The sequence below is a fragment of the Eptatretus burgeri genome, chromosome 12 (assembly GCF_056783735.1).
Source record: "Eptatretus burgeri isolate ZD-2024b chromosome 12, Ebu_testis_v1, whole genome shotgun sequence".
Taxonomy (NCBI): domain Eukaryota; kingdom Metazoa; phylum Chordata; class Myxini; order Myxiniformes; family Myxinidae; genus Eptatretus; species Eptatretus burgeri.
The window spans coordinates 7,567,934-7,595,766 of NC_140972.1; the positions used below are offsets into that span (position 1 = coordinate 7,567,934).

The 27,833-nt window shown below is 44.7% G+C and overlaps 2 protein-coding genes across 18 annotated transcripts in view; one reads left to right on the forward strand and one right to left on the reverse strand.

Moving 5' to 3' along the window:
- KATNAL2 (katanin catalytic subunit A1 like 2) overlaps positions 1-27,833 on the reverse strand; it is a 130,693-nt gene that overhangs the window by 50,327 nt on the left and 52,533 nt on the right. Inside the window, exons 1-2 of one of the 11 annotated variants that reach the window (XM_085849382.1) lie at positions 24,975-25,112; positions 24,488-24,621 (exon numbers count right to left, since the gene is read on the reverse strand). The exons of 8 other annotated variants lie outside the window; for them this stretch is intronic. In XM_085849382.1, the coding sequence (XP_085705508.1) occupies positions 24,488-24,621; positions 24,975-24,994 (154 nt within the window). In that variant the 5' untranslated portion in view covers positions 24,995-25,112. Of the gene's footprint in view, positions 1-24,487; positions 24,622-24,931; positions 25,191-27,833 lie in introns of those variants that run through there. 2 more of the 11 variants (XM_085849384.1, XM_085849386.1) reach the window with 2 other exon arrangements.
- The window catches only part of LOC147015035 (E3 SUMO-protein ligase PIAS2-like), a 297,048-nt gene continuing 271,482 nt past the window's right edge, over positions 2,268-27,833 (forward strand). For 6 of the 7 annotated variants that reach the window (XR_015050202.1, XM_085849367.1, XM_085849368.1 and 3 more), the window contains exon 1: positions 25,068-25,475. Coding sequence is in view for 6 of the 7 variants with exons in the window: in XM_085849367.1 (XP_085705493.1) it covers positions 25,068-25,475 (408 nt within the window). In the remaining variant the exon portion in view is untranslated. Of the gene's footprint in view, positions 2,784-25,067; positions 25,476-27,833 lie in introns of those variants that run through there. The other variant, XM_085849372.1, reaches the window with a different exon arrangement.

Below are 27,833 nucleotides of genomic sequence, written 5' to 3' on the forward strand. Positions count from 1 at the left end.
ATCTGGACATAACCACCGTCCAGATACGTGCGGAGATAACCACCGTCTGGATATGTGTGGAGATAACCACCGTCTGGATATGTGCGGAGATAACCACCGTTTGGATACGTGCGGAGATAACCACCGTTTGGATACGTGTGGAGATAACCACCATCCAAATACGTATGGAGATAACCACCATCTGGATATGTGCAGAGATAACCACCATCTGGGCATAACCACCATCCAGATACGTTTAGAGAGAGAGAGAGAGAGAGAGAGAGAGAGAGAGAGAGAGAGAGAGAGAGAGAGAGAGACAGAGACAGAGACAGAGACAGAGACAGAGACAGAGACAGAGACAGAGACAGAGACAGAGACAGAGACAGAGACAGAGACAGAGTGTTTGTGTGTGCTGGGGATTAGTGGGGATAGGGGAGTTAGCAGACAATATGTTACAATTTATGAACAACACAAACACACACACACACACACACACACACACACACACACACACACACACACACACACACACACACACACACACACACACACACACTCATTGTGTGACAGGTGAAAAAAATTTGGCTCTCATATGAGAAAACACGTTAATATGGCGAACGGCTCTGGTTGAAGGATTATGTGGTTGGTTAATTGTTTTTTAAAAAAGGGAGGGAAATGTTATGTTTAGAATTCATATGTTGAAAAGCTACGTTTGGAAAACGGCAGTGATGTCATCGGGAATGGAAGTGGCAGCTGCGATGGCTGAAAAAAGCTTTGATTAAACTGTTGACGTTTACAAGCAGTAAATGTTGTGTCATTACTGTACAATAGGGCGGAGTTGCATCTCTGTTGATCTTGAAGAGTTAGGATGAAAAGTAGAAATAAAAGTATGAATGCACATTTACATTTGATTTTTGAGTGCATTAAACAACTTTGCCACCACAAAAAAGCTCGAAATTAAAAGTTCCCCCCTAAGCTCACCTGGCACATAGTTCCGGGGAGCTTATGGGACGGCGTGTCGTCCGTCTGTCCACCTATACTTGCAATTTCTTCTCTAAGACTAAATATAGGATTTTGATGAAAATTTACCATAGTGTTCATCACCGTGTATGTACCAAAGTTTGTTTATGGCATAAATAAAATCGGGCCCTGAGGGGGTCAACGGGGGTTGCCCACCAAAATAGCTTTTTGCTTTCTTCTCAGAATCTACACTTGAAATTCTGAAGAAACTTGACCACAACCTTCATCACCCGTGATGTACCAAAGTTTGTTCATGGCATTAACAAAGTCGGGGTCTGAGGGGTCGACGGAGAGAGATTAAAGGGGGGTTACCCCCACAACCCCCCGAAGGAGGTTTTTGCTTTCTTCTCAAAATCTACACATGCAATTCTGATGAAACTTGATCACAACCTTCATCACCCGTGATGTACCAAAGTTTGTTCATGGCATTAAAACAATCGGGGTCTGAGGGGGTTTAAGGGGAGGTTGCCCCCCCGCGAAATATGGATTTGCTTTCTTCTCTGAAACCACACACACAATTTCGATGAAACTTGAGCACAACTTTCATCACCGTGATGTTCCAAGGTTCCTTTCTTATTTCTCCGATATGTATTTTGCGGTTTATCCATGCCTACCGGTGCTTCCCTGGTTGTCTTTATCCAGCCGTTACCAGGTTAGTGCCCAGGGGGTATTGCCCCTGTATCTTATTAATTAAATGGTTTCAAAGATTAGTGGTGAAGATGCTGGGATTAAATACCCAGAATGCACCACGCATAACAAAGAGTGTCTGGAATCACCAACTTGCATGATCATCACTCCTGGCTCCACGATTTGAGTGATTCCACGCTGTGTCTTAGATCTACTGCGATCTATATACCCCGGCGAGGCTCTGAATTTTTTAAATGCTCTGTCTTGTAATTTCCTCACCCAATTCCCGAAGGGACGGAAGAGGCGACTGAAATTTGTGTGTGTGTGTGTGTGTGTGTGCGAGTCCGGCAGTCCGCATACGGATGAACTTTCGTACAGATCGTTCATCAGATCGAAAATAACATATGTACACCGGCAACACTCTGGAATTAAAAGCAATTTCTCTTACTTGTATTTTTTCATTCATGAAATTGTGACGAAGTTGTCCAATTTACCTCATGAGAGTGAAGAATGTACAGATTATGTGCGACATATACACGGCTGAGATAAATTGTGTTTCAAGATCCCAATCGTGGCTTTTCTCTTTCGGGCCTTGCAGCGCACCTCAGACCATGGGCTGGACTAGCGCGCTCGAGTGGCCTTGACTCACATTTCAAGCTCGCTCGGTGGATCCTGAGGGCAATCTCCGAAGCATTCGTAATCTGTGCTTCGGTATGGAGATGTACGAAACCTCAAACAAAAGTACAATGACGTGCAAATATTCCGATACGGTGTTGAAGGAACGTCGGGCAAAGGATCGAGAAAGGAAGAGAAGGACCCGAGCAAATGAAACACCAGAACAAGCTGAGCGACGCATATCACAACACAGGCAGCATGTGGCCGAGGTACGTGCTGCTGCGACCCCTGAACAAATAGAGAGGCGTCGGCTACAGAACAGGCAACACGTCAGGGAGGTACGCGCTGCTGAGACTCCCGAACAAACGAGGAGACGTCGGGAACAGAACAGGCAACACATCAGGGATGTACGCGCTGCTGCGACTCCTGATGAAGCGAGGAGACGTCGGCAACAAAACAGGCAACATGTCAAAGAGAAGCGCGCCGCTGAGACGGATGAACAAAGCAAGTGGTGGGAACCAAACGAGCAACACGTCACGAAGGTACGCACTGGTGAGACCTCCGGCCAAACCTCGAGACCATAGTCATCAAACTACAATTTGGTAGTCATGTCGTGTGGTTGTTATCCTGTGATATATATATATATATATATATATATATATATATATATATATATATATATATATATATATATATATATATATATATATATATATATATGTAAATTAAATTTATATATATATATATATATATATATATATATATATATATATATATATATATATATATATATATATATATATTGTTACGGTTGTGGAAATTCGCATTACACCATAAAGTCCTCAGGTGAGATATATCGATAAGTTCATGTGTAGTTAGCAAGAAACCGTTGTTTCGAGGGAATATGTGTGATTCATCCGGGCTGCGACGCTTTGAGTTAGCCATTTTTCTGTCTCTTGTTATTTTGGACCATTAAGCCGCCAACAACGCAAAAAGCCATTACCTTTACCTTCACAACTCCATCCCGCAAACATCGCTTCACCGCCATTCCCAAACGACGCCCGCCAACCACCAAACCACCACAGAAAACCCCCTACCACCTTCGCCTATCTCCTTCTACAACCATCGACCACACCACCAGTCAACACCAAACGTCGTGCTGTCCAGGGCCCGTTCGGCGATTGGTGCCGAATGCATCGAGCTGCGAGCGCGAATGGCGGCCTTTCCAAGGGAGAAATTCGGATCAGGAAGGCTTCACGTCCCCTTTTTCTCCATCCAATGGGCGAGCGTCGGGCGGTATGGCCCCGCCTCCAAGCGCGATGAACGTGGATTCTTTACGAGAGGAATTCGGATCAAAAGAGGTTGACGCCCCCTTTTTGCCGCACCAATGGCTGAACAGAGGGTGGCGTGGCCCCGCCTCCAATCGCGTTTTGATCTTGAAATTTGCATATTTCTCCTGCGGCCAATAAAGACGCGAGCATAAGGCGACTCGCGGAGTTCAGTGGCAGGCGGCTGGTCGGGGCAAGTGAAGAGTTCAAGTTCGATTCAAGTGAAGACGGCGGTCGGCAACGAGGTTACGGTGTGGGGGTCGCTCGTCTCGTCGCGGGGTTATTCCCCCGAGGCCCAATCTAAGCCCCAGGATGGCCTCCTCAGAGTTCAGCGATCTTTAACCCAAAGTGGGTCCAGCGGCCCATTCCCCTCTCGCTGAGCATCAGCAATTCCTCCCCCCCCCATCCGCGCTGAGATAGTGCCGGGGGGCCCCGTTCCTCCCCCACCCTAAACGTGGTGCCAACAAAACTGCTTGCGCGGAGCACGCCGGAGAGGGCTCGCCGATCACGCCAGAGGCACGGAGTCGGGGCGCAGCTGCGCGAACATTGCGGCTTGCCCGCCATCGTGTCATGAGGACGCGGGTAAGACCTTCTCGGTCTCGTGGACCTGGCCGTTCCTCCAGGATCCACGAACATTTGGTCCACGGACCTGTCTGCCTCCTTGCCTGTGAGGGTGGCTTTCTTTCCTTTGCTTTTTGGAATGAGTGATGTGGCGCCGAGTCCCGACAAGTAGAACTGTATAAGTGTTGTAAATAATTGCCCTTTTATTCGGTTGTATTGCATTTGCTTTTGTTGCATCTTGTTTTGACTGTAATATACGTGCCTTCCGTGTTTCCTTAATAAATGTGCATTGCTTGTTGAACTGTTTCCCGCTTTGCTTCATCTCCTTCCTTTTATTGAATCTCCATCTTGCATCACGTAAGGGATTCGTAGTGGGTTTCAACATCGCGGTTATTAATCGGAACCGTCAAGGCCGACGATAACTCCGCCCGGTTATCGCTGTAATACGGAACGAACCGCTTAAGCGGTTCGTGTCCAGAGTCGGCCTGTGGCGTGGTACAACTCCTCGGTACGCTACTCGCGCGAGTACTTAGGTAAATCGACCATTCGGCGATCAGACCCTATTTTGCGCGGGTAGAATGCGGACTGCGTTGTGGTGAGGTTAAACCCCCACCCCTGACTGGCTCCGGGCGGTAGTTCCCGGAGGGTCATGACTGAATTGTCCGTTCCGGTGGGCGAGGCAGCCGCTTTTGGCTACACGCGGTCGATCGCACGCCGGCGGGCGCGAATTCGTAACAATATTTGTATATATATATATATATATATATATATATATATATATATATATATATATATATATATATATATATATATATATATATATATATATATATATATATATATATATATATATATATATATATATATATATATATATATATATATATATATATATATATATATATATATATATATATATATATATATATATATATATATATATATATATATATATATATATATATATATATGTATACATATATATATATATACATATATATATATATACATATATATATATATATATATATATATATATATATATATATATATATACATATATATATATATATATATACATATATACATATATATATATATACATATATATATATATATATACATATATATATATATATATATATATATATATATATATATATATATATATATATATATATATATATACATATATATATATATATATATACATATATATATATATATATATATATATATATATATATATATATATATATATCTCTCTCAGGTGGTGGGCTTGGGATCCTATGGTCCTGAGTTCAAATCCCACTCGGCTGTTGAATTAATACCAGGTGGGGTTAACGCGACCTGTCATCCTTCTGAGGAAGGCAAAATGAGTGCCCGAATGCTGGTATACTGTGTTGGAGTGGCGACCCGTCCAGGATTGTGCCCAATAGCCAAGGAGACTGCTTTGGCAGCACCAACGCTCTGCACAGAGTATGGTTCCAATGGATGGTTGGAGATATGTATGTATATGTATGTATATATGTATGTATATATATATATATATATATATATATATATATATATATATATATATATATTGTTATGGTTCGAGGAACCGTATGCATACAAACATACAGTTGTCCTGAAGTTAGTTATGCCATTAGTATATGTGAAGATAGATCCCTTCCTTGTGTGTGGTGGGAAGACACGGGGGTGCGTTGCAATGTTTTTTTAGTTAGATTAATAAATCATTTTCTCCCCTTTTATTTTATTTCCCCTGTTGTTGGAGCCGCAGTCCCTTCCTCTCGCTTGCTACTCTCGTTTGGGCTGGACAAGCGCTTCACCGCCTAACCAGAGCCTCGTTTCTGGAGGCAAAATCTTGCAGTAGTTCTTTCTTGGCGGGTCCAGACACGTGTGGAGTGGGCGGGCTTGCTGGCTGAGCCGAAATCCCGCCCAGAAAGGGTAGACCCCATGAAGGCCCTGTCTAATCGGGACGGCGATGACGTCAGCTTTGCCAAGGCCCCACCCCGCCCAGGGGGATCTATAAGGTATGAAAGGATCCTCAGAGTAGGGTTGGGTGGTTGAGTTGGTGAAATGGTCTTGAGTAAGAAAGAAGGAACGTCGTTGGTTCTTTGGTGGTCGAAGAATTTGGTGGGTTTGTTGGCGTTGTTGCGAAGTGTCTACCCACGTCTTGCCTCGGCGGCCTGCACTCTCCACTCAAGCTCCTTCATGGACACGAACTCCACACGTATGGTTGTGGCTGAACAACTCAACCTTTGTCGGGTGCCGCACCACGGAGCATCCCTCCCCCTGAAACTCAGCTTCCTCCCTTCCAAGCTGCAAAAGGTCCCCTTTTCTTTTAATTGGGTTAATTTTGTCTGAGTGTGTGGTGCCTGTCTTATAAGTAAACTGTATAAGTTCTTTGATTATTGGAATTCTTGCTTTTATTATTCTCGCGTTAAGTCTGCTCTGTGTCCGCTTTCGTAAGTTGCTGTAAAAATTGTCACACTTCATCTCTCTCTTCTTTCCCCTGCATAACACAACAATAAACTTGTTCCTGTGCCACATGACTTTCCTCGCCTTAGTGTAAATAAATGATGGTAGAAATGTTCCCAGTTCATTTTTGTCTTTTCCTTCATTGGTCCAGCATGGTTGGGATCTGAGTTTAGCCGGGTCTTTATCCCCTATAATCTGTTCATTCGAGCTGGTACGTCCTTGGCAGTTCCGCTCGGCTGCATCCGATCCGGAGTTGGTAGTTGGTACTCTACCGTAGTTGGTAGAGTGATCCGGTTCGGGCAAGGTGTACTGAGGGCGTGGTTCCCCGGAAGTCGAAACAACGTGGTTAATTAGGTAAACTGATTACACCTGGCAGGAAGACCCTAGGCTACGCGGTTGAGGTATTGGCGTCCAGGGTCGGTTAAGCGACCCGCCGCGTCACGGAATTATCCGGGAGCGACGGCCTACAATTCCGGGAGTCTGGTGGGAGATGACGCAACTTCCCCCACTTAGTGGTTGTTCTCGCCACCGGACCCCGGCCTGCAACAATATATGTGTATATATATATATATATATATATATATATATATATATATATATATATATATATATATATATATATATATATATATATATATATTTGCTTCTTCTTCTTTCGGCTGCTCCCGTTCGGGGTCGCCACAGCAGATCATCCGTATGATCCGCATAGTGATTTGGCATATCTTTTACGCCGGATGCCCTTCCTGACGCAACCCTGGTCGCCTCTTACGGCACAGGGATATGGTACACCTATTTTAACCGGGGTATACACCGGCCCAGTACACTGGTACTCATTTTGCCGACCTCGGAAGGATGACAGGCTGACTCAACCCCCTGGTGTATTAATTCAGTGGCCCAACGGGGCTTGAACTCAGGACCTTTTGGATCCCAAGCCGCTGCCCTAACCACTGCGCCAACATATATCATAAATAAAGGTTCAATCATTTATGTAATCCTCGCGACCTGGGTGTAGTCAATTCGGTGAGAGGTGATTGGCTATGCAGCCAAGAGCTGATATCATACTGCAGCCCATTCACAGGTGAGAGATGTGGGTGGGTCTTTCTTTATTTATATATTGACTGCTTTTGACGTTTGCATGTGGTATGTGCTTGGGAGCCTCATTGGTATGCATTTCTGTCTACGCTGTCGCTGATGATTTGCCAATAAGCGATGAAACCAGTCCGGTAGGTGAGGGGGTGTAAAGTATTGGGATTCTCATGTGTGTACTATGTGTGAACGTCTTTATAGTTGTTGAGGAACTCTGGGAAGGGTTCAAAACAGCATAGCACTTACCTTGTGTAAGTCTTCTTGGGTTGCTTTATGCAGCTTCATCGACTTGAGGAGTGTGGGAGGGGTCAATCAAAAAAAAAAAAAACATATGTATACACACACAAACACACACACACATATGCGTGTGCGACATGCATGCAAGTTGCTGTTGTTGACTGCTATTTCCCCACTTGGGTAGTTTTCAGGAGATGGAAAGGAGACCTGCCAGGTCTCAAAGTGACCACCTCTGTTTTGGTTAGGGATCTCGATTCATGGACCAAGTTCAATTCATGGACCAACAGTTTTCTTGTTCTCAGTGTTGTTCCGAGAGCTCTTTCTAGGATCGTCACCAAGTCCCCGGGCAGCTTTCAACTGCAGTTCTTTTGTCGTAATATTCTCAGGGATTGACAAGGAATTCGGCGCAGGAGGAGGCCATTCGACCCATCATGTCTGCACCACACCAATACCAGATTTAATCAATCCGTTGATACCCCTTCCTTTCGTGTGAAGCCTTTTTGGCTGCTACACTGGTACTCATTTTGCCGACCTCGGAAGGATGACAGGCTGAGTCAACCCCTGGTGTTAATTCAGCTGGCAACGGGGCTTGAACTCAGGACTCTAGGATCCGAAGCCACCACCCTAACCGCTAAGCCAACACCAGGTATAAACACCAGGATGGCTTTTAAAATCTCTGCGAGGTTCTTCTTTATAATTCCAATTATCACTGGGACATTTTCGGTGCTCTTTAACTTCCAAGATGTTTTGACTTCATTTTGAAGATCTTGGTATTCGATCTTCTTGATTTTTGCATTGTTTGGACCAAAATCACATGGTACTGACACCTCAATCGGCAGTCTTGTTTTCTTTTTTTGTACCTATTAAAGTTCTATATCCAGTCACAAAATAGGTTTATATCCATGGGGAAGAGGAAATTCCTCCTTAGGAAATGCCCCACTGTGTGTGTTGAGAAAAGTTGCACCATTGTTACGACATTGGGGGATACCCAAAATGCCTCGAGAAGTGATGGCACTTCCCCCAAGCTCAGTGGCTGTGTTTGTCTCGTCTAAAAGTCATGTGTTGTGTCGGGTATGTTCATCTGTATGTCCATGTGTTTGGCAGCTCTACTACGAGCCTTAGATCATGTAAAAAAAAGAAGCTTTGTTTGCTATGTTCATGCTCGATGAGATAATTAGGCCATTCATAAACGCCACTTCCTTGTTTTCAATGATTGATTTTGGTTCATTTTTCCATGAGTTTTCTGGAATTGGGATAGGGAATTTTTTTTTTACAGATGTGCTGGTGGATTACTCCATATATTTTATTGTGGCTTTGTGTGTACAGTTGTTCTGACGTGAGTGTTTCACATCCCTATATGAGGTGACACATTACCTCCATCACCAAAGGTGGATTTTTTTTTTTTTGGTATACCTTGTCAAGGCTAGTGTGAGAGCTAATACACAACGCACATCAAGGGGGCATGAGACAAGAGGGGCGGGAGTGGGAGGGACAAAACAGTGGGGAACAGACACATTCGGAGATCTGTGGAAGGGAGAAGGATGGGATGGGGAACATGGGGAATGGAAGATGGACATTACAGGGACTTTCAGGAAGGAAAGCAGGGAATTTGAAGGAAGTGGGCTTGGGTGGATTATCAGGGGTAGAAAAGATCGAGGATTTGGATGGGGAATGATAAGAGGTGGTGGTGAACAGCTGTTTTGAAAGCCTGGAGGGAAGAATGGGAAAGAATAGAGTGAGGGAGTTTATTCCAAAGGTGGGAAAAAAGAGGAATGAAAGAGTGAAGGTGAGCAGTGATTCGTGATTTTGGTAGTTTTACCAGAAGGGGGTTGTTGGCTGACCTTAAGCGCCCTGAGGAAACGTCGTGGGGACAAATCGCAGAGAGAGCAGGGGGGGGGCAAGGCTGGAGAGGAGACGGTAGAAGACAGAAAGACCACCGACCAACCTGCGGTGATTGAGTGAGAGGCCCAAAGACTCAGCCTCATTGCGGGAGATGCCGATGATACGAAATGCCCTGGTTTCTACAGCGTGAAGCCGAGAGAGGTGGGAGGCAGGATCACCAGCCCAGAGGGGAGAGCAGTACTCCATCAGGCTACGGACAAAAGCTTTGTAAGTGGTCAGGAGCTCAGAAGGGCCGAGGAAAGACTTTGCACGACAGAGGATTCCCAGTCGGCGACTGACTTTGGAGGCGAGGTTTGAAATGTGGCTTTCTCAGGAAAGGTCATGGCAGATAGTGAGACCCAGAAGCTTGAAAGAAAGGACTTCTTCCAGAGGATTGTTGAGAAAGTGGATGGGTGGGTTTTCTAAACGGTCCTTTCGAAGAGACATAGTGAGAGTGTGAGATTTGTCCGGATTGAAAGACATGTTCCACGTGTTGGACCAGTTTGTGATTTTATCCAGATCTGCAGTGAGCGAAGAAGCTGCTGCTTGCCAGTCTGAGGGATGACTGATGGTACGGCATTGGGTGGAGTCATCAGCAAAGAGATATAGAGGATTTTCCAGAGAGCCGGAGATATCATTGATGAAAACCAGAAAAAGAACAGGGCCCAGAACGCTACCTTGAGGAACTCCAGCCTGGACAGGCAGAGGGGATGAAAGAACTCCATTTAGGGTCACACGTTCACTGCGACAGGAGAGGAAGTCTGCGACCCATGAGTGGAGCTGGCCTTGGATACCATGGGAAGAGGGTTTGGTGAGCAGGGCAGGGTGCCAGTCCCTATCAAAAACACGTGATATGTCTAGGGATACAGCTCGGATTTCCTGTCTGGCATTGAGGACCTCTATCCATTGTTGGGAGAGCAGAAGCAGCATGTCCAGGGTAAAGTGACCTGGTCTGAAACCAAATTGATGATTGGAAATCAAGCCATTGGAGAAGAGGAAGGATTTCATGTCTGACGCGATGATGGATTCCATAACCTTGCTGATGATTGGGAGAAGGCTGATTGGTCTGTAGTTGCAAGGATCTGTTTTTGCACCTTTTTATGCAGGGCAGTGATGTTTGTAGATTTCCAAGCAGATGGCAGATGCCCTTGAGCAAATGAGAGGGTAAATAGAACAGAGAGAGGGTGAGCAAGAGCAGAAGAGCAGGCTTTGAGGACACGTGGGCTGATGCCGTCTGGACCGGTTGCAGAATCTGAGTCGAGGTTTGACAGCAAGCTCTCCACCTTGTCAGGAGAAAAGGACACAGAGTCCAGGGACAGTTGGGTGCAACTGGGTAAAGTGGGTAGAGAAAGTGATGGGTTTTTGACACAAGATTTAGCTGCAAACACCGAGTTTAGGCATTCAGCTTTTTCACGTGCGGTGTCAGCAGTGCGGTCATTTGAGGTAAGGGAGGGGATGGAGGGGGAACATACACCAGAAACAGATTTGATTGGATGCCACCAGGATTTTGAGGAGGGAGAGAGGTTTGAGAGTTCAGACTTGAGATGAGAAAGATGTTTTCTGGCTCTCCTGAGGGTAGATACACACTTGTTCCGAGCTTTATGGAAGGAACTGAGATTGCCCTCAGTTGGGTTTTCTTTCCATGAGGCAAAGGCAAGTTATTTCAGGACAACTGCCTCGCCACAAGCTTCAGTAAATCAAGGGCGAGAGGAAGGGTTGGACAACTGAAGACGAGAGGGGATAAATCTGTGCAGGAGGGAGAGCAAGCTTCTTTGAAAGAATTCCCAGGATGAGTTGATGTTGGAGAAAGTAGCGATAGGAGACCAGTCTATAAGTTTGATGGCTGCTTGGAGACCCTGCTAGTCCAGCTTGAGTGAAATGCCAGACTCGACGGCGGTGAGGTGGTTCTCTGATAATAGCCAGAGAGATGTCCACTTTGACAAGGACGTAGTAAGAAGAACCGATTGGAGCGAGGAAGAGCAGCAGATATTGTCAGGGAAATTTGTCAAAATCAGATCCAGAAGAGATGGAGTACCCTTGGATGAGATCCGTGTCGGGAAGTTGACCGATTGAGTCAGTCCCAATGAGTCGCAGAATGCCGCAGTCCCAATGCCATACCGATGGAGGTTATGTTATTCACCCCCTGTCTGTTTGTCTGTCTATCTGTCTGTGAACACGATATCTCAAAAAGTTGACTGATTCGGACAAAATTAGGTCGACAGGTTGAGTGTGTGTGACAAGGATGAATTAATTAGATTTTGATGAAGATCCGAATCTGGATCTGAGAAATCAAAATTTTAAAAAGTGATTCTTCACCATTGAGAGATGCGGCCAAAAATGAAATGCAGACCGAAAATGTATGATATTTCAAAAAGTTGTGGATGGATTATGACAATCTTGGTGGATGAGTTGGTTGTGCAAAACGTAAACTGTTCAGTCTGGCGAAGGTATATGCTCAACCTAATGCCGTTCTAGTGCTTTCTGTTTCTACCTTGCAAAGCCTACACCTATCCGATTGACTTATTCCTCGCATTTTCTTCAAGCCATTGGTGGAAACATACATGGCAAGTTAGAGGTGACTTTAAGCCATCAGATCTGTGGTTTCCATGGAGGGGGGAGGGGCAGTCACAGCGCTTATGGGGCAGGCATGGTGCCTGCAAGCGAATTGTGGCCGATCGGGAGGAGGCGAAACGTCTTCTGGCAACTGTACACCTTAAGTGTCAAATTGGCTTCTCCTCAGGTTGATCTCCCCGGCATCTTCTTCCGCCCGCTGTATGCGCTTTTATTAGCTCTGGCCACCACCTCTAACCATGATGCACTTCGCCCCTCCCCACTTGCTCGCTATTGGCTGACGGTCCAGCCCGAGGATGGGGTGAGCCCCGCATGACCCTTGAGCTAGTGGAGCCAGTGATGTCAGAGGTCCGACTCGACTGGACCTGGCTTTCCCACCTAAACCTTGGTCTGAGGGCCGAGCTAACACCTCTAAAACATATAAACAGCGAAAACAAAGGCAGGAACATGAAATAAAGGTCAAGTGGGATATAATCTCATTTTGGGCACACACTGGGGTGGGTTTCATGTTTCATGCAAAACGAATTAGCAATGCATCTTTATAATGATATTTAAATACTTTACACTTATTCTAAACAATACAGGAATAACAATCCTATAATAAAAATTTTGTTAACTCCTAGGAGCCACACCCTCAACAATATTGTTTTTTTGGTTCCAGGACCACAAGATAAATTACACTTGATTTTTGCATCTCTATTGCTAAAAGTTGAAGTGTGTGTGTTTGTGTGTGTGTGTTACATGTATGTTCACTGCAGCCGCTAATTGTATTGAATAAGAGGAAATCAACACCTTTCAGTCTCATCCATGGATATTTTTCATATGTCCTCAATTTCCACGAGTCCAATTTAAATTCAGGAACAGATCAGTATTGGTTAACCATCTTAAAATTGCCACTCTTTCATTGAAATGCTGAAAATTATGTCTTAAAGAAAATTTGAATCACAGATTTTGTGTTCGTAACAGCAGGTTAAGTGCCCAGCGAGTTGAACCGAGTCGGAGTAAACACAGTGCATGCGCAAAAGGCCTCACTTCGCATTCATATGTCATTTTGAAAGTCGTATATTAACTTCATACCTTTCCAATCAATGTATCCTAATATATATATATATATATGTATATATATATATATATATATATATATATATATATATATATATATGTTGTTGTTGTTCGTCTTTCGGCTGCTCCCGTTAGGGGTCACCACAGCGGATCATCCGTTATGATCCGCATACTGATTTGGCACAGGTTTTACGCCGGATGCCCTTCCTGACGCAACCCGGGTCGCCTCTTACGACACAGGGATAAGGATTGGGTTTCGCCATGATTCCGGGCTGCCCTACACACTCTCATCGTGCGGCCCAGCGCAGAGCTCCCGTCCTCAAGCGATCCTCCAACCCAAGCCTCTGAGTAGCCGGATTACAGGCGCACGCCACGATGCCCGGTTATATATATATATATATGTGTATATATATATATATATATATATATATATATATATATATATATATATATATATATATATATATATATATATATATATATATATATATATTGATATATATATATGTATATATATATATATATGTATATATATATATATATGTATATATATATGTATGTATATATATATATATATATATATATATATATATATATATATATATATATATATAATTGCAGAGTGTAAAAGCACACTGAGCCTGAAATAATGAAATTATTTGTTAAAATCTTGGTGTTTCAGAAGAATGCTAGTTATCTTCCGTCCTCAGAGGTAACACGGCACCAGACGTGCAGCTGCAGAGGTGTGAGCTGTACTTATGTCTGACGGGAATGGCTACGCGTCATGATTGGGCTGTGGAGGGGACCAATCGGCACGTTGTTTGGGGTGGATTTAATAAAGAGAGTGGGATTGGAGGATGTATTTGTTTCCAGTTTGGATGTTTGGGTCACCAGTTCGGTATTACGTGTTTCATGTCCATTTACCTCGCACGGTCCCTCGCACGGGGCAAAGCCTTCGGGACCCCCAATCTTTGATAGGAGGGAAACCACGGGGTAACATCCCTGGGTCAGATTGCGGGAGAGTGTGTCGGAGTGGTGCTGAGGTGTCGTCCACCAGACGGCGGTCTCCTTGGGTTAACCTGAGGCGGTCCCTTCGGGTGGGTGCCTGGAATGTCCTATCCCTAAGAGAGGATGATCACCTGTCTCTGTTATCATCTGAGCTCAAGCGTTTGGACATCGGGATTGCAGCTCTCTCTGAGGTTCGGAGACCGGATTGCGGCGAGATAATGGTGGGTGGTTACACCTACTATTGGTCTGGTCGCTCTGATGGTTACCATACCCAAGGAGTTGCTGTAGCTGTGTCCAATAAGCTGACCCCAATGATAATTGAGGTAACACCGGTCAACGAGCGTATTATGAGATTAAGGATTCGTCACTCCTTAGGTGTCATTTCCCTGGTCTCTATTTATGCTCCGACTGAGGCGAGTGATCTTACCGTGAAGGATGCATTCTACGCCACACTCGAGTCTGTGGTTGATCAGTGCCCCAGACGAGATACACTTCTAGTCTTGGGGATTTCAATGCATCGACTGGAACTGATAGGGATGGTTATGAGGTGTGTGTTGGTCCCCATGGGTCAGGAACTATGAACCAGAATAGCACTAAGTTCCTTGACTTTGCAAGAAGTCATGGACTTAGGGTGGCTGGTTCATGGTTTCAGCGCCCGCAAGCTCATCGCTGGACTTGGTATTCCAACGCTGGCGGTGTGGCAAAGGAGATTGACCATGTCCTCATTGACGGTCGTTGGAGGATGATCCAGAACTGCAGGGTCTACCGGAGTGCTCAGTTCCTCAATACTGACCACAGGCTTGTTGTAGCAACTCTAAAGCTGCACCTTAAATCCTGGAGAATGGTACCATCCCAGCCTAGGCTGGATGTTGCCAAGCTCAGGGATGAGAGAGTAGCTGAGGAGTTTGCGAACAGGCTGAGTGGACACTTGGGGGGGTCTGGGTGCTTTGGGGGGTCCTGAAGAGTTGTGGAGCACCTTCAAGACCACCGTCCTTGATGTTGCCGGTGGATGCCTTGGAGTTCACCGCAGGGCAAAGAAGAATTTTGTCTCTCAAGGGACACTGGATACCATTGACCAGAGTCGCAGGGCCAGGCTGAATGGCAGAGCTGAGCTGTTCAGGGAGCTGAGGCGTAAAACTGTACGTGCACTGAGGGTGGACAAGGAGGCCTATGTGCGAGGAATCTGTGAGGGGGTAGAGCATCACCTGTGGACAGGTGATTCTCGTCCCGCTTACAGGGGAATTACCGCATTACGTTCATCCAAGCCCATCCCTCGGAGCACTGCAGTTCGAGCAGAGAGTGGTAGGCTCTTGACAGAGGAGTCTGAAGTGAAGGCCCGCTGGGCCGGTTACTTTGAGCGGTTGTACCAGGCTGATCCCCCAGCTGTCGAGTTGGACGTCAAGGGTGTTACAATCCCTGTTGCTGACCCTCGAATCAACTGTGGTCCACCATCGCTTGTGGAAACACGGGCTGCGGTGAACCAGTTGAAACGGGGCAAAGCTCCAGGGATCTGTGGCATCCATGCTGAACTTCTCAAGGCTGGTGGAAATGCTGCACTCGCGTCGTTGCATGCAGTTTTGTGCTCTGCCTGGAACACAGGCATCATCCCAACTGACTGGAAGAGGGGCCTTGTTGTCCCTCTCTGGAAAGGAAGGTGATCGCCAAGACTGCAACAACTACCGAGGGGTGACGCTGCTCTCAGTGCCGGGCAAGGTCTTTGCTCGGATAATTCTTGATAGGGTTCGCCACCATCTGCTTGAGCACCAGCGTCAGAGCAGTCAGGCTTTACACCAAAGAGGTCAGCGATTGACCGTATCCTTGCTCTCTTCGTGTCCTCACTGAACGCAGACGAGAGTTTCGGCAGGGGCTGCTTGCAGCCTATGTTGATCTCTGTAAAGCGTTCGATTCAGTGAATCGGGATGTCCTCTGGAGGATTCTTGGTCTTCGTGGGGTGCCACCGAAACTGATCGATCTGATGTCTGAACTCTACTCTGGTACTGAGAGTGCTGTGAAGTGTGGTGGTACCGCCTCTGACTTATTTCCAGTTGTTACTGGAGTTCGTCAGGGATGTGTACTTGCCCCACACTTTTCAACACTTGTATGGACTGGATTTTTGGGAGGATGTCGGAGAGATCAAGTTGCGGTGCATCGTTTGGCAATGTCAAGATCTCGGACCTTGATTTTGCAGATGATGCAGTCATCTTTGCGGAGACTTTAGACATCCTCTTGGGGGCCCTCGAGGTGCTGAATGAGGAGTCGGAGCCGTTGGGATTACGGATTTCTTGGGTCAAAACAAAGATCCAGGCTTTCGGTGACATCTTGGATGCTGCTGTCCTGTCTGTGTCTGTTTGTGGTGAGGATGTTGAGGTCGTGGATAGATTCACTTACCTTGGCAGTGATATTCATGTCTCCGCAGGTTGTGAGCCGGAGGTCAATAGACGTCTGGGTCGGGCCTGGGGAGTCATGGATTCACTGGATCATGGGGTGTGGCGCTGCCGGTACCTGTGCGGGAGGACGAAAGTCCGAGTCTTCAGGTCCTTGGTACTTCCAGTCTTGCTCTATGGGTGCGAGACTTGGACTTTGACCAAGGATCTGAGACGGAGACTTAATTCCTTTGGTACCAGGTCTCTTCGGAGAATCCTTGGCTATCGCTGGTCGGATTTTGTGTCCAACGAGCGGTTGCTGAGAGAGACTCGGATGAGATTTGTTACCTGCATAGTCCGTGAGCGTCAGCTGCGGCTGTATGGACATGTGGCTCGTTTTCCTGACGCTGATCCTGCTCACCAGATTCTCTCAGCGAGGGAGTCTCATGAGTGGAGGAGGCCAGTGGGCCGACCACGTGCCTCATGGTTGCAGCAGGTTGACCATCATCTCAAGGAGATGGGGATGGGCCTGGCATCTGCCTGGGGGATGGCCAGACGGAGGCCCCTGGAGTACCGGCGGAAAGTGGACGCAGCGACGCGCTGTTCTGGCACATGCTCCCATACCTGACCTGACCTGTCCCTCAAGAAAGCGGGACACCCATTAGCGATATCTGGCTCTCCCTTATCAACAAATCGACACCTATAACTACAGCTTGCAATACACTGAGGGCATTGGACTATGATGAGCAAAATGTTCCGACCAATCAGTAACATGCATGTCACAGCCAATCAGCACCTCACAATAATCAGCCAATTGGGGGGGGGGTGAGGAGTTGTTATAAAAGCTGTATTCATTTGCTCCAGTGACGTCCTCCTCTCAATGGGTGAAGCATGCTGCCTGATATGTTGAGGCTGACTCTCTTTTTACTTTGGAGTTATTTTCTTTTTAAAGTATAAAGAAAGTGAATAGCTCATTTACGAGCTCATACATGGTGAAAACCCTAAACCTTTTAACTTATTATTGTTGTTTCACCATGGAAACTTTTAAATAGTACTTAGTACCTTGTTCAGTTTTCAATGTGTTTTTAGTTTTGAAAATGTACATTCACTCAGAGGTGATGTTGAGTGTTTGAAAGTGCATGTGTACATTTCAAAGAACTTTAAAGTTTACATGTATATCTCAAAGTGTATGCGTTTTTAACTTATTTAAAGTGTACGTGTACATAATAACTTTGAAAAGAAGAAGTAACAAATATATGTATATATATATATATATATATATATATATATATATATATATATATATATATATATATATATATATATATATATATATATATATATATATATATATGAGCCTTTACACAGTAATGGGTAACCATTGTGTTACATACATAGTCCACATTAAGTGTGTCCAGTTTATCTTGCAAATGAGGGGAAACAAAAGACTGACCCCTCCACTAATGTAATCCAACAGTAAGAAGATAATCTAACCCAGCACAATTTATTGATAGCGTCAGCTCTCATAGTGATGATTATTAAATGACCTCTGACTGACTCAAAGCCTTCTGTAACAAACGTGACTTTGGACCGCAAACGGAGAGCCATATTGTACAGCTTTTACGGCGATATGGACTTACCACTAATGTTATCCTTTGTTTCACATTTGTCATTTAGGTTAAGTTATGTTATCACAAAAATAACAAGACCGTATTTTTAAAGGTTGTGCAGCTTGAGCATTTTGTTTCTTTCATGACGAATTGACAGATAGCATAACATTTGTTACTCTGTTTTCAACCCCCCAACATTCACATTAAAGTATATTTTAGGCAAATTCAGGGTGTGGGATATCATAAGTAAAGTCTTTTTACACATATAATCTAAACCAATCTCAATCAAAAACGTATGTGTTCCTATAAAACTCTTGGTAAATCTATTTAGTTTTTAATATAACGCTTAAGACAAAGATTTATTCCCATCACAGTGAATAAAATTTTATCTGCACACTTTAATTTTAGGACAATAGTGGTTTTGCTCTAAATAGTATATATCTACATTTATATACACCTAAAAACATGTTAGTGGTATTCTATGGATACTTTAGGAATTTTGTGATAGTTCCTGAAGATAAGACCCTTAAATGTAGCATATTACTGTGGAACAGCCCATATATATATATATATATATATATATATATATATATATATATATATATATATATATATATATATATTATATATCGCTCGGAAGTTTCCATGGCCTCTGAACTAATTAATTACGTATACAGGCATAGCTGATTTTCATCGCCTCTAATGTTTATTTACTTCACATAATATGTGAATTTCATGTCCATCAGTTTGTTTATAAATCCTGTACTTGCACACTATTCAGCCTTGAAAAGTGAGGGGAAAAACCAAAACTTTTTCATCAATTAAAGACCACTATTTTTTTCCTCCGCTTTATGAAAATGTACCTTCACTGGGCGGTGTATGTTAGATTGCTGCCGCAATCGCTGCAAACAAAACATGAATTACCTCATTTCCCTGCATGAGTTCTAATCTAAATGTACCTTTGTTTCCTCGAAACGGTACCTGAATTTAATAATAGAAGACAAGTTGTTCAGTCTTCAAATGTACACCAGAGGCCTGTGTGGCCTGTTCCAAGGCAAAGCATTTTTGAGCAGGCCAAAACAAAATGGCAGTTTAAGACCCATGTGAGGTGAAAGCAGGCTGACCAAAGGAAAGCCTTTTTTTGTTTTTTCATGATGAGCACCCCATGAATTTTCTTCAAAAGGGGTGTTTAAATTTACCCAAATACCCAGTTTTCACTCATGCACTCCCTTGGTGTCAGGCCACGAGGTTTCAAAATTTTGAGCCATTAGGTTTCATCGTTTTGGAGTTATGGAGAACACACACACATACACACACTTTTTTTATAGACTAGCAAATGCAGCATGTCACTTTGCTAATGGGAATATTAAGGGAAGAAAGGGGGAGGGAGAGGGAAGGGAGGAAGAGAAGAGAGGAGGTAGGGGGTAGGAGAGGAGGTAGAGGGGTGAGAGAGGGAGGTAGAGGGGTGAGAGAGGTGGTAGGGGGTGAGAGAGGAGGTAGGGGGTGAGAGAGGAGGTAGGGGGTGAGAGAGGAGGTAGGGGGTGAGAGAGGAGGGAGGGTAGAGAGAGGAGGAAGAGGGAGCAAGAATGGCTGGGGGAGCTAGGAGATGTGGGGAAGGGGCTTGGGGGGCTGGAAGAGCAGTGCTTCACCAAACGTCTCAATACACTCTGGGATGGGGGTGGGAGTAAGGAGGAGGGGGGAAGAGGGGGTTTTGGAGGAAGTGAGCATGAGGGGAGGGGGTTCTGGACTTGTGTTTGGTAGTGGTGAGACTTGTGGAGAAGGGTGTTGGGGGGGGGGTACTACAGGATTGAGCAATATGGGGTATGTTAATACAGCACACGGGGACCGCCTGGAGATGTTCATGGGTGGAGAGGGGAGGGGTTCCGGAGGAGGTGAGCATGAGGGGAGGGGAGGAGGAGGGTAGGCTGCGTGAGGGGAAGGGAAGGCAGTGTGAGGGGAAAGTCAGGCAGCGTGAATGAAAGGGAATGTGGAGTGAGGGGAAGGAAAGGCAGTGCGAGGGGAGGGGAAGGCAGCATGAGGGGAGGGGAAGGGAAGGCAGTATGAGGGGAGGGGAAGGGAAGACAGCATGAGGGGAGGGGAAGGGAAGTCAAAATGAGGGGAAGGGAAGGCAGCATGAGGGCAGCATACATTGATGCATTTACATTAATCTTTTAGTAAGACAGTAGATTACACAAATAGGTGGAAAAACAAACAGTGTTCATAATTACTGAAAAAAGGACCCTGTGGACTGTATCGCCATGGCTTGCAAAACAGCTTCAATCCCACTGGTTAATTATTTTTGTTGTGCTCCATGAAGTTACAGTTTCTGCACATTCCTTAATCTTTTCTTCAGTCAATGTAGTCATCCGAACAGTAGAAAAAGTTAAGTTAAATGCTTTGCTTAAATAAATACACTTAGTTATACAAATTGCAAATTTGTTAAAATTTTCAGATTTCATTTCAGATTTCGACACTTATTTAGTCCACGAGATCTGACTCTCAAATACAATATAGTATTTTCATTAAATACTTTTATTAGTCCATGAGAGTAGATCTTGTTTCCAATGCAAATCATGTTTGAATCGGCCAAATCAATATGGTGGCAAAGACCCCTGCGAGGAAAATTTGGCCTGACTAAGCATAAACCTTTCATGGAGGTAAGGTGGTAATTATCTTCAAAAAGGGTTGTTTAAATTTACCCAAACACCCAATTTTCATTATTGTACTTCCTTGGAGTTCTTTTGGTATGCATGCAAAGTTTGGGACCCTCAGGTTTCATGGTCTTGGAGTTATGGATGAGATGCACTGACACACACACATACACACATTTATTAGTACAAGTTGGTCCGTTGGACCACATTGTTATTTGTCTTCACAGCCTTTTAGCATACCTGCCTGATGTACTTATTGAGCGATAGCTTGCCTTTCACCATGCCCAGATGTGCTTGGGCCAGCGTGGAGATTGTATGTTCGTTATTACCCTCGACGGAGGAGAGGGTATTCCATTTGCAGCCATTTGTTTGTTTTTTGTCTGTTTGTTTGTCCACACAGAACTTTTGTGTTTTTTTGTGCTACCATATTGGAAAAACGGAAAAACTTTGGGCCTCAGTATCTCTGAAACCACACCAAGGGAAAAATATACCATCAGAGATGGGGAATCCCCCGCCATTGAATAAAAAGGTCATACATATTCCAGATAATGAGGGTGCTGAATTGGAAACAAGACACCATTTGGTCATCATCTCAAAAAAGTTCCCCAGGGGTGAGGAACGTAGTAACCAAAAATAATTGAAATCAGATAAGCGGTTTTCCATTTATTACAAAAAACATTTTTTTCAAGATGGCCGCCCCAGTCGGCCATCTCGGATCCGGCCACGCCCAAAATCAATGGCGTTCTTCCTTTTCAGGTGGTACATGTGTGACTCAAATTGAAAATCGATATGGCGAACAGTTTATGAGTTATCGCACTCACAGCTATAAATGTTGACGCCCGGACGGACGGACGGACGGACAGTCGGACGACCTGGATGACAACAATATCCCCCTTCCGCCACGCGGCGGGGGATAAAAATTGAAACTTGGCACATAGCAAGTGCTCCTCATGGGGGATGAGTGTGATTGTTTTTAGGACATCATCGGTGCCTTCGTTATGATGTCATAATTGCATATGAAGAACGCTACATCTGATCAGTATGAAAATTTTTGAGGGTTGTCTAGGGATAAAATGGTCCACAAATTTTTTTGATGATGTCATCAGTCACGTGAGTCAGCAGCCATATTGTTTAGGAAAAAAAAAAACCTTCAAAAATCTTCTCCGAAATGGCTGAACTGGTCATCACTGCCAGCATTTTTAAGTGGCAGTTCTAATTATGTCTCTTATTAATTACATGACACACCAGTACAAAAATGCCATACAAAATACACCACACACCATTGCACAAATACCACACAAAACAAGTCCTGGTGAGGGTCTGCAATCTGTGATTGCTCTTTTTCTTGTTGTTATTGCCACATGATACTACTATTATTATTATTATTGTTGTAAATATTATTAGTATTTGGCATTAATTGAGATATGCTCTGTTACAATGTTGTCATTGTTTTTGTTACCCTCACCGATGGAGAGGGTATTGTGTTTGGGTCCGTTTGTCTGTTTGTTTGTCCGCACAGAACTTTTGTGTTTTTATCCCCAACCACTTGTCACATTGAGACGAATTTTTCACCATAGGCATGCCGACTCATGTAGAATGTTATCTATCTATAATTCCAGCAATCTGTGTGTGTGTGTGTGTGTGTGTGTGTGTGTGTGTGTGTGTGTGTGTGTGTGTGTGTGTGTGTGTGTGTGACGTGTGTGTGTCTGTGACCGCTGTTTCTCGACAACCACTGGTCCGATGCAATTGAAACTTGCCAGATATATTGCTGGGGACCTGAGGATGTGCTTTTTCAAGGTTTGATATTAATCGGACAAGTACCTCCCAAGTTATGGCCATTTATTTACCAAAAAGTTATGGCCAAAAAATTGAAACTTGGCACATGGCAAGTACTCCTCATCAGGAATGATTGTGATTTTTTTTATGACATGACAGGTGCCTTCGTTATGATGTCATAATTGCATATGTAGAATGCTACATCTGATCAGTATGAAGATTTTTGAGGGTCATCTCGGGATAAAATGGTTCACAGAAAAAATTTTTGAAGACATCATCGGTCATGTGATTCGGCAGCCCTATTGTAAAAAAAAAAAAAACTTCAAAAATCTTCTCTGAAGTGGCTGAACAGATCGAGGCGAAACTTTACACATATGACCGCCAATCCACGAGGAACAAAAGGTTCACACATATGATGTCACAGGTTACATGGTTTGGCAGCCATATTGGATTTACTCCAAAACCTCTAAAAATCTCCAGAACGGCTGGACAAATCGAGGGGAAACTTCACTAAAATGTTCCCCAAGCCATGGGTGTACAAGTTTAAGTAATAATTGATCGGTTACATGGTTTGGCAGCCATATTGGAGTGAAGAAAAATATTATGTTTTTGCTGGAACTGCTTAATGAATCAACGTGAAACCACATTTATGATCTCGTATTGATGTGGAATAAATGCTTTAAATTTCAACTTGATCGGATGCATGGTCTGGCAGCCAGAATTTTTTTTTTTTTGATTAAGGCTCTTTTAAAAAAAAATTAAATTACGGAACACACCAGTACACAAATGCCACACAAAATGCACCACACAAAAGAAGTCCTGGCGAGGGTCTGCAATCTCTGATTGCTCTTTTTCTTGTTATTTATTTTTTGATTAGAATGCCATGCCGTGGTGGAAGGACGTATTTAGCTGCTTTATACTCGTATATCTTACCATGGTGTGCACTGAAAACATGGGAATTCTTCCACATTTGTTGCAGTTAATTAGCCTAACGAATTCAGGTAATGCTGATCATTGTGGTGCATCACATTCCACATCAGAACACTCCAGGAGAACTCCACAAAAATTACGCCACATTGGCATACACCTCATCCATTTATAGTAGTCGTTAAGGGTCTACAGGGCCCTCTCGGACTTTTGGGTCCTCAGGGTGTTATGGGTTTTTTGAGTCCTCTGGGTCTTAAGGGTCTTGTGGGTTTTAATGGGCGTTCAAAGGTCGTAGGGGTCTCAGCAGTCTAAAGGGTCAAACTGTGCATTCCAATAGTACGTAATTAATTAGTAGACGTACGTAATTAAGAGACACAAAATGATGACACGCACTTACACACACACACTCTCTCTCTCATCATCCATTTATAGTCGATGGAAGATATATAACCAGACCTGGTGGCATAATGATCAGAGCGTCCTCTCTCGTTCTGGTGGGCGGTTGTGTGTGTGTGTGTGTGTGTGTGTGTGTGTGTGTGTGTGTGTGTGTGTGTGTGTGTGTGTGTGTGTGTGTGTGTGTGTGTGTGTGAGTGAGTGTGTGTGTGTGTGTGTGTGTGTGTGTGTGTGTGTGTGTGTGTGTGTGTGTGTGTGTGTGTGTGTGTGTGTGTTCATATATAATATATATTAGTTTTTCGCCTTACATTTCAATGGTGAAGAATCACAAAAAAATTCCAGAATCCTGATATTCACCAAAATTGAATCGATTCGTCCTTGTCGCACATCCCACCTGTCCATCAAAATTCGTCCGAATCCATCTCTACCTGTTTGAGATATCCTGTTCACACACAGACAGACAAATGTGATAACATAACGTCCGTCCACGTCCGCAGGCGGATGTACAAGTGTGTGTTGAGCCTTTTCGAACGGAAAACTGCTTTGTCAAGTTGTCACAAATTTTGAATGTTTCTTGAGGTAAATCAAATGGAGCGTCAACTGAAAGTTAGGGTGTATATTTCCTCTTTCTGTAGCTTTGTTGGTTCCTTAAAAAAAAAAATACTATCACTTCCGTCCATAAGTACGTCCTGCAGTATTATGCTAATTGACAGTGACCATTATTATAAGTCAAAGGAAAAGACGCTAATTACCTGTAGCTATAATATTCATTTGTCGATTAAAAAAAAAACTTGCCAAGACTTTCGCTTTCCCATCCTGTGGGGGTCTTCCCGGTGGCTGCTCCTGTGGCGTCCTGCGTCCTGCGGCCTACCATTCTATGAATGTGGAATGCCACCGAAGAGGAGACACGATATCGGTCGGTGCTCCTACGCTGCGAGAAAATCGATGAAGAGAAGGGCCGCCGAAACTGATGAGCAACACGAAAGGAGACTGTTCAGAGATCGTATCGCGCGGCAACAGGTTCGAGCGAACGAGTCGGACGAAGTGAGGCAGGAAAGACTGTCGCGGATGCGAATCGCCGCTCAGGACAAACGACTGTCACGGATGCGAGTCCTCGCCCAGCAGAAGCGGCAGGAAGACGCGAAAGGAGCGCGCGACGAGACGCTCGCGCTGATGGGACGGCTCGCTCAGCGGACGAGAGACGACGAGGCGAAAGGAGCGCGCCACGAGACGCTCTCGCGGATGGGACGCACGGTTCGGCAAAAACGGCACGGCGAGTCTGAAGCTGCACGACAGGTGAGACGATCACAAAAGCGGCACGGCGCTCAAAAAAAAAAAAATTGTATAAAATATAAACGTTTTTTTTTTTTTTTCATTCAAGGTATTCCAAACAAAATGATTCCAACGAGCAGGGGTGTCTGGCGTTGCCTGGCAACGCCGCATCCCGCAGCCTCCCCCCCCCCGTCTCATCCCTCATCTCTCCTCCCACCTCTGCCGCCTCTCCATCCCTCCTCCCACTCCCCCTTTGCCTTCTCCGATTCGTGGAGGTTGCCTCTGGGAATTCCCACACTCTGGGGACGTGTACAGTGCAAAAATGCAAGTTATCTCCACGGCTGACTCGTCATGCTCTCTGCCACCACTACCGGGTGGTGCTGCACGATCCATATACACATAGTGAACTTTCGTCGACCTTCTCTCCCTCCCTCCTCCGGATGCAGCACGCTGCAGCGGGCAGCATCATTGGCCGACGGCGTGGCTATGCCGCTGATGCAATGCCCCATTATCGGTAAAAATGGTCCTCATTTTGCCGACCTCAGAAGGATGAAAGGCTGAGTCAACCCACCTGGTGTTAATTCGATGGTTGACAGTGGCTCAAACTCAGGGCCCTAAGATCCCAAGCCAGCCACCCTGACCACTAAAGCCAACACTAGGCTTATCTTCCCCCTGAACCCCCGTGACTGTAGATGAAACCAAGTAGCTCATGTTCATCGCGAAGTCAAACTTGGGCCATGTGACACGTTTGGTGGCAACTGGCCGAGTAGTTTTGGCGTGATTGATGTTATACATACATACATACATACACACACACACACACACAAAATGTCATTTATTTATTAGAAGATACTTGCACGCCTACAAATTATTTTATGCCATGCTTTCGTTCATGCTCTTCATAGTCATCATCATCATCATCATCATCATCCTCTTTCGAGCAATTTGCTGCCAAAGCAATTTCTTCATGGGGGGGGGGGGGTTTGTGCTGGTGCTTTGCCATTGCCGACGCTGGGTGGTGGTCAGGGTCGATTTTTAATTTGTTCAGGGTGCCGGCGGTAACTCGCCTACTCTCTGAGCACCGTGGGATGTTGAATGTCTACCAATGAAAGTAACTGACACCCGGTTTAACGTCCATCCGAGGAATGACACACGTGCTGATCGATGCCTCACCCTGCCTGCGACACACCAGGAGATATCTGTGGCTGGGCTGACATTTAAACCCGTGTTAGACAGCTCAGAGGTGAGATGTCGAGACAAAACTGTTTGTGTGAAAGGCTGCACGTAATTGGTCATTGCATCCAAATTCAAGGAAGGAATAGATTTTTTTTTTCCTGTGAACATTCTGCTCTCGCCTGATGTACAGGACAACCGTTTTTATACTCCTTGATCAAAGTAAATACTCATCATTTGACGCGGGCAACCAAATGGACATTTCAAAATGGATGACTACAAAGTTTTGATTGTGCGTTCTGGGTCTGCAAGACGTGTTAATGGAACATTGAAAGTGGGGGGAGGGGGGGCGTCTATGTTGTACAAGCACTCAATCCTGTATTTTCAAAGTGGTGTGCACTAACGACTCTGTCTGTTCACCCTGTCTTGGTGTCAAGGTGCACACCTTTCTCACAGGTGTAACATATTGACTGGTAAAATAATAATTAGACAGGTGAACCTTTGCGATTATATGAACCATTACCGTTGTGCTTTTCGTGATATACAGTGTATCGATGTTGGGATTTATTTGGGTGACTTGTTTTCGAAATATCTGGCAAGGCTCTGCATCTTCAAATGCTCCATTTTGGTATCTTCACCCATTCCTGGAGGGACTGCTGTGTGAGTGTGTGTGTGTGTGTGAGTCCGTACGCGGATCAACTTTAATATCGATTGTTCACTCAGATAATTGGTAATCGAGATATCTCGGTGACACTGCAGTAAAGAGCTCTTTCTATTTTATTTATTTATTTTATTTATTTGGGACAGTTGTCTAATTTAACCATACGTGAAGAACGCACAGATTCTGTCCGCAACTATGGCCACAGCAAATTGTGTTTCAAAAGAAACATTCGTTTTCGTTATACAGTATCAGCCTATCATTAGTTTGTCGTCAGTTTTCTCCCTTGGAGATGTCAGAGGTGCTGCCATCTGGTGAGGGCACGTGGTATTGGATGACCAGCCAGGTGACGCTATTTTTTCAAAACGGCCACTTAACATCTGGATTGGGCTGACGGGATGGCCAAGCAGTACGCACACTCGCATCTAAGCTGTCTCGCCTGGGGGGTTGAATCCCGACCCAGCTATAAACTGTCATCACAGCGTTTCGTCGGCAGGTGATTCGTCAACGTGTGTGCCATCCCTCGGATAGCCGTTAAAAGGGCGTCCAAT